Raw genomic sequence first — 7,548 nt, forward strand, 5'->3', positions numbered from 1 at the left:
TTGGCTCGACCGGGCTGTTGTCAGAAGCGTCTCTGCCTGTCCCCCTCACACCTGTTCCCCATCACCTCCTGCCTCCCCAGGCCAGGCGAAGTCCCTCTCGCAACCTGACTGCATCCTTACAGGAAAGAAGGCGTGAAGATAACGTCTTTCTTTATATATATACTAGAGCAGGGGTCCTCAAACTTTTTAAACAGGGGGCCAGTTCACTGTCCCTCAGACCGTTGGAGGGCCGGACTATAGTTAAAAAAAAAAACTATGAACAAATTCCTATGCACACTGCACATATCTTATTTTGAAGTAAAAAAACAAAATGGGAACAAATACAATATTTGTATTTGCATGTGGCCCGCGGGCCGTAGTTTGAGGACCCCTGTACTAGAGGCTCGGTGCATGAAATTCATGCAGGGGGTGGTGGGGGGGGTGTCCCTCAGCCCGGCCTGCACCCTCTCCAATCTGGGACACCTTGGGAGATGTCCGACTGATGGTTTAGGCCTGATCCCCGCAGTCAGACATCCCTCTCACAATCTGGGCCTGCTGGCTCCTAACTGCTCGCCTGCTTGCCTGCCTGACTGCCCCTAACCGTTTTTGCCTGCCTGCCTGATCGCCCCCTAACCACTCCCCTGCCAGACTGATTGATGCCTAACTGCTCCCCTGCTGGCGCTATCGTCCCCAACTGCCCTCCCCTGCCGGCCTGATCTCCCCCCTAACTGCCCTCCCCTGCCAGCCTAGTCGCTCCCAACTGCCCTCCCCTGCTGGCCATCTTGTGGTGGCCATCTTGTGATGATGTGAGGGCGTCACGTGAGGGCGCAAGGACCACCTAGGCTTTTATTAGTATAGATTGATTTCAGAGAGGGAGAGAGAGAGAAACATCAATGATGAGAGGGAACCATGGATCGGCTGCCTCCTGCACGCCCCACACTGGGGATCGAGCCTGCAACCCCCGGGGCATGTGCCCTGACCAGGGAATCGAACCGTGACCTCTTGGTTCATAGGTCGATGCTCAACTCCTGAGCCACGCCGGCCGGGCCAAACGAGTCTGATTTTATAACAGCGTCCAGGGACAAACGGCGAATGGAAAGTAAACCATTCTCCAGGAAGCAGGAAGCGTTTTCCTCACTGTTTTCGTTCATTTTGGGGGAGGTACCTGATCATATCCACAGTTCAAAAACAAAAAGAAAATTTATACACAGCTGTCTGAAATGTGCTTCTATTTTCTGCCGTGGAAAAAAAGGGTAAGGTTTAGGGCGGCAGCTCGTATGTCTGCTTAGAATTCAGAGGTCGAGTCAAACTTCAGTGAGGTTAAAAGACCTTTGCTTGTATTTTTTGTTCTTTTAGAGTCTGTAACTTGGAACTAATTTTTAACACTCTCCCCTCCAAAAATCCTGGGATTTCAGTCCTGTGGTACAGCTACCGATTGGGATAATGCGATGGACAGCCTAGCAACATTCTGTTTTTCTACTTCGTAATTTTAAAAATAGCCCTAGCCGGTTTGGCTCAGTGGATAGAGTGTCGGCCTGCAGACTGAAGGGTCCCAGGTTCGATTCCGGTCAAGGGCATGTACCTTGGTTGCAGGCACATCCCCAGTAGAGGGTGTGCAGGAGGCAGCTGATGGATGTTTCTCTCTCATCGATGTTTCTAACTCTCTATCCCTCTCCCTTCCTCTCTGTAAAAAATCAATAAAATGTATTTTAAAAAAATACTTCCGCATGCATCTTCTCTTGCAACCCATCCTCTCACTTACCTTGACACTCTCCTCTTCCTTGACCAAGATTCATAAAGCCTTTGAGTTGGAAAGGACCTCGAATGTCACCTGGTTTAAACTTATAGGAGTGTGTCCCACCGAAATCCTTGTGACAGTCATATGGCCCTCACTAAACAGGCCTTCCAGATATGAATGGGTTCGTTCATTCATTCGTTCGTTCATTCATTCAATAAACACTACATGCCTACTGTGTCTCTGTCATTCCCTCTTGCTAGTGCTAAAGTAACAAGAGTGAGAATCCGGCTGGTATAGCTCAGTGGTTGAGCGTCGTCTCATGGACCAAGAGGTCCCGGGTTCGATTCCTGATCAGGGCTCGATCCCCAGTATGGGACGTGCAGGAGGCAGCTGATCAAGGATTCTCTCTCATCATTGATGTTTCTCTCCCTCTCCCTTCCTCGCTGCAGTCAACACAAAAATATATATTTCTTTAAAAAGAGCCTTAACCAAGGCAGCAGGAAAGGGGGGAAAGGGTGACATGAAAATAAGATCTCGCACTTCACACGTGCCACCATCATTTGTATAACTTTGGACCACAACCCCAGGAACGTGACGAGACAGGGCCCGCCCGGCGTCTGGCGATGAGGTGTGCAGGAGGCAGGAGGACGGACCAAGGTGACCGTAGGGTCTGACTACCCGATGGCTGGCAGGGACATCCATCACGTGGGCCCTGGGGTGGGGGTGGCACGGAGGAAGAGCTGCTCCCAAGAACAAGATAAAAGAAGTCTATTCCGTTGGTGAGCGCCTCCGATCAATAGGAAGGCCCGCTTGATTGAATTTCAATCATTCTTTCTGCAACTCGGAATCGGAGAGCTGTCCCGGTTACAAATGAGCTCAGGTGCACAGCACAGAAAGCCAGGCGGCGCTGGCTTCCCTCCTGCGCTAAGAAGACTGGAAACGCGCACACACACACACACACAAACACACACACACACACACACACACACACGATCCCACCCAGGCTGGTGTGGCTGGGATACGCCAGCCGAGACCCAGACTGGCCCCACCTCCCTGCCCTGCCAGCAGATCGGGGAGTTCCCATCCACATGGTGACGGCGGTGGCACTGTGTCCGGATCTGGGCAGGGCGGAGGGGGACGAGGATAACCCAGAACTTTCTCTCCGGCAGGCTTCTCCCTTCTGTGCAGCAAGAGACTCCTCTCTCAGGCATTTCATGTATATTTCATCGCCCAAAACCATGGCCCGCCCGTGGCCACCCCTGGCTACAAAGGATGCTCAGAGATGGAGCTGCTTACAGCACCGCCTCTGTGGCTGGCCACAAAGGCCCTTGGGTTGTCTCAAAGTCCTTGTCCCACCTTCTCCTGGTCACTCTCTTTCCCCAGCTGACTTCCAAATGGGGGGGGGGCATAGCGGACTGAGGGTCCCAGCCCCACTCCTTCCTGGCACACCCCGTGTTATGGGAACCTCAATGGCTTTCTTTAAGGATGTTCTAGACGGATGGATGGATGGATGGATGGATGGATGGATGGATGGATGGATGGAGCTGTGTTCAGATGGAGCCTAACATTGAGATTTGACTTGGGGTGGTGAACACACAACACAATGCACAGATTACAGGTTGTAGAATCGGACACCTGAAACCTATGTACTTTTATGAACCAATGTCTCCCCAGTAAATTCAATTTAAAAGTTTTTTTTTAAAAAGGAAAGAAATATATATTTCGTTTTCACCCGCATGTCTGGCCCAGAGCCCCTCAAACCCTTGACATTTCCTGACAAGAGCAACGAGGGGGCATGGGTGAGCTCCTGCCAGCCACACCTGAGTTTGTACTAAAGACCTGGCTTGCAGGGAGCCCGGAGGCGGGGGGGCTGGTTGCCATGGCACCAACTCTAAGGAGAGGTTGGAACTTTCCGTCCCACGTCCCCCTCCAGGGAGCCGAGGGATTGAGTCAGTCTCCAATAACCAATGGTTTACGCAATTGGGGTTTTTGTTGTTTTTTTAAAAATACATATATATTTTTTATTTCAGAGAGGAAGGAGAGGGAGAGCGAGATGGAAACAATGAAGATAAGAGAGAATCATTGATCGGCTGCCTCCTGCCCGCCCCCCTCCCTGGGGATGGAGCCCACAACCCAGGCATGTGACCTGACCGGGAATAGAACCGTGACCTCCTGGTTCACAGGTTGATGCTCAACCCCTGAGCCACACCGCCTGGGCTAAGCTTGAGTTTTTTTAAAGGGAGAGAGAGAGAAGTTGCCAGGGGCCCACCCCCTAGCCTTCTGCTCACGAGCTGTGGGTGATGCCCTACAAGAAGTCATGATGCAACCGATGGTTAGTGTCATGAGGTCAGCGGGAGGGGGGGATCCAAGACCATCCAAGCTGTTTCGTCCAACGAGCACACGTGTGCACCTGTGAGACAGATGGTCCAGGAGAGCGTGGGGCTTCATGGAGTGATACCTGCCCGTCTTGTCTCCCTCTACGTAATTTCCTAGGAAACAGTAACTATACCGTGTACTTGGAAGGGACTGCATTTGCTGCCCCTTGGAAGCAGCGAACGGTCTGCTGGTGGATGGATGGGTGGATGGATGGTTATGCCATTTACAAATGAGCGCGTTCATGAGCACGCAGGGATTTTCTGAAGCCCCAGCCTGGCCCATGGGGTTCTCCAGAGGAGAACATCTTAATATACGTTCATTGGGAACAAGCAGACTCAACTTGTAAAAAAAAAAAAAAAAAAAAGAAAGCAGAGTCCACATTCATGAAGAAACATCTTTCTTCCGACCCTTGGGAAGCAAACTTTGAGGACGTAGCCAAAATTTTTATAACTCTCCATTGCCAAGAAGCGGATGGTGGGGAAGGATAAAAATAATTCCCTGATAGAATCTCACCTAGTCCAGGCCCGTGGACGAGACACAACAGACAGGAGGAACTCTGAATGTCAGAGGAAACATCTGTCAAGCCAGACAACTGTTCTGAGACGTCCCAGGGGCCCCAACGCCCTTGAGCCTCCTGCAGGTCAATCATTTCTCTCGTCTCGAATGCTGTCAAGGTCAAGGCTACCTCAAGCCGCCCAAGAGCAGGACACGTGCCCATGTCCTAGACAGCTGCTCAAGGGCTTGTCTCCCTCGGTGACCAAAACAACGGACCAGGTGCCTCACGGTACAGGCCTCTCTGGGCTCTGCAATTAGGACAGGAAATATAATTTCCTCCAGATCCACGAGGCCAGGAAATGTAACGTGCTCCGAGACCATGGGAATAAGTTATTTTGTGGGCATGTCTCCCAGTTTGTTGAGCGTGATGCTTAAGCAACAAACACAATAACTCACTGATTTCAACGTATAGATAAGGCTCTTGATGATTTTTTTTCTCTCTTCAAAACAGCTAAAGTATTGCTCTAAAAGGGCTTTGGCTGTATTAGTCAAACATTAGTTTCTCTAAATTTAAACTTAAAATCCAATTAATTCGTCAAAATGTCAGTTTTCACCTACTAGTAAAGCGTTTTAGTAAAAAGGAAATAGCTTGGAGGAAAGAAAGATCTTCATAGGAGGACAGAGTGGGGTGAACTGATTTTATTCACGGCCCTATGCTCACCGTAGCCTTGTCTGCTAATATCTCTCCATATGGCCTTTCCCCTGTCTTTTTTTTTTTTACTGGATTTCAGAGAGGAAGGGAGAGGGAGAGAGAGATAGAAACATCAATGAGGAGCGAGAATCATGGATCGGCTGCCTCCTACACGCCCCCCCTTGGGGATCAAGCCCACAACCCGGGCCTGTGCCCTGACCGGGAATCGAACCGTGACCTCCTGGTTCCTAGGTCGACGCTCAGCCACGGAGCCACACCGACAGGGCAACGCATTCCCCTGTCTTAATGATAAAGCATGCTTGTACCAAACACTGCCGTGAGCTCCCAAGGTCACAGACGGAATGACAATGACCAGCCTCAGTATGACCTTCGGGCTAACCAGACGGGCCCATGAAGGCTGCGGTTGATGTACCACTGTCTTCGGTTATTCGGGAAGCAGAGACTAGGAATAGGAGACAGAGATTCTAACAGAAATTTAAGAGGCAGAAATATAATTCGAGTCTCCTTATTTCCAGGAGAAATGGGCTTGTGGTTCTATGCCCAGTGCTTTCCAGTTGAAAGGGGAACTCGGACCTGTGTCTTCCTTCTAGAACCCAAAGCCAGCTTCTGACCAGCTACAATTTTAGCAGCAGACGCAGGAGATGGGAGGAGACCCGGGCGACCTTTAGACAGAGTTCAACGCAATCGCCACCGTCCTTCAGAAACAAACAAGGACACGGAGAGAAAACACTGAAGTCCCACATTTCTCCCTGCGAAGGGCTGAAGAGGAACCCGCTAACGGCTAGCACACCACTGACCTTTGACTTGAAACTAGGGGTTTTAGGGGGAAAAAAAACCACAACAACAACACACACGCTAAAAGTGGATGTATTTTTAGAACGGACTGTGATTAATTTACGAGAGCTGGATTTTTCTCCCCCTAAGGACCAACAAAATATGTTCCAATGTCAAGCAACAAAGGGTAGAGACATATCCCGGAATCACGAAGCTGCTAGCCTTGTATTACGAATGGAACCGTGTCACGCATGTCTCACACGCACCCCGGGGTCACTGCCTGCCTCCTTGTGGTCAGGAAACAGACCGTGGGGACCCCCTCCGTGTGGTTTGCAGTCAGGGGTACCCCGAGTGGGTGGTCGTTACCTTCTGCCTTCCAAACCCAGAGAAAGCAATGTCCCCCAATGAGTCCCGCTCACACACAGGTAACGCCTGCATCGCTGATCACCACACTGTCAAAGCCATCAGCCCGGCCCATCGGCCCAGGAACGTTTCGGCGGCTCCACCTGACACCAACCAGGTATCTGTACCAGACCTAGAAGGGTCCACGCCCAGCCCTTCAAGGGAGGACAAATAACAATGCGGGGCAAAGGGAGTGAATGAGCTCAAATGAAGGCCCAAGCATTGTCCCCCATCGGGGCCTAGGCAGCGGTTCTCAACCAGTGGGTCGCGACCCCTTTGGCGGTCGAACGACCCTTTCACAGGGGTCGCCTCAGACCATCCTGCATATCAGATATTTACATGACGATTCATAACAGTAGTAACATGACAGTGATGAAGTAGCAACGAAAGCAATTTGATGGTTGGGTCACAACATGAGGAACTGTATTGAAAGGGCCAGAAGGTTGAGAACCACTGGCCTAGAGGAACAGGGAGAGTTAAAATCCAGGCCAGCTGAGCGTGCAGTCTCCAGCCGAGCCCCACTCTGGCGAGTGACACCTTCAGATCCACAGGGAAGCCTCACAGTGCAGGACACACCGTCCCCAAAGTCTCCCAGGGTGACCCCTCACTAGCAAGGGATAGGACAGGGAGGTGTGTGGGGAACGGAGAATGGATCAGAAATCCCCAAAAGCCCCCGAGAACTCCCATCTCCAGGCCGCTCCCTAAAAGTTGCCAACCTGGGTCTGTGCCTGTGGTCAGGGCGCAGGAGGGCGGCCAGGCGCACGGCTGCGCGCGCTCCCAGGACTGCAGGGGGGACCCCGGCGGGGTGCGCACGGCCGGGAAGGGGGCCGGGAGGTGCGGGCCTTACTTTTGCAGCTCGCCGCCCAGGGCTGGTAGCCGTAGTAGCCGGTGATGCGCAGGATGCGCTCCTCGATGGACGTGAGCCCCGCGGGCCCGCCGCTGAGGTCCTCCACCGAGCGCGACCACTTGAGGTCCTCCTTGATGGCCTCGTCCACCACCAAGTACTTGAGCTGCCGGAGCTGCGGGCTGATGTCCGACAGTCTCCGCGGGCTGACGTCCGGGGACCTCCTCA

General features: G+C 52.1%; 1 protein-coding gene across 1 annotated transcript in view; it reads right to left on the bottom strand.

The window, feature by feature from the left end:
* Nucleotides 1-7,323: 7,323 nt before the first annotated feature.
* Nucleotides 7,324-7,548, bottom strand: part of KCNK1 (potassium channel, two pore domain subfamily K, member 1) — a gene marked incomplete at both ends in the record, with an annotated part of 8,817 nt that continues 8,592 nt past the window's right edge. The window contains one exon of the mRNA XM_005856374.1: nucleotides 7,324-7,541. Within this exon, the coding sequence (XP_005856436.1) occupies nucleotides 7,324-7,541 (218 nt within the window). The remainder of the gene's footprint in view (nucleotides 7,542-7,548) is intronic.

The sequence above is a fragment of the Myotis brandtii genome, unplaced genomic scaffold, assembly GCF_000412655.1.
Source record: "Myotis brandtii unplaced genomic scaffold, ASM41265v1 scaffold1026, whole genome shotgun sequence".
NCBI lineage: Eukaryota > Metazoa > Chordata > Mammalia > Chiroptera > Vespertilionidae > Myotis > Myotis brandtii.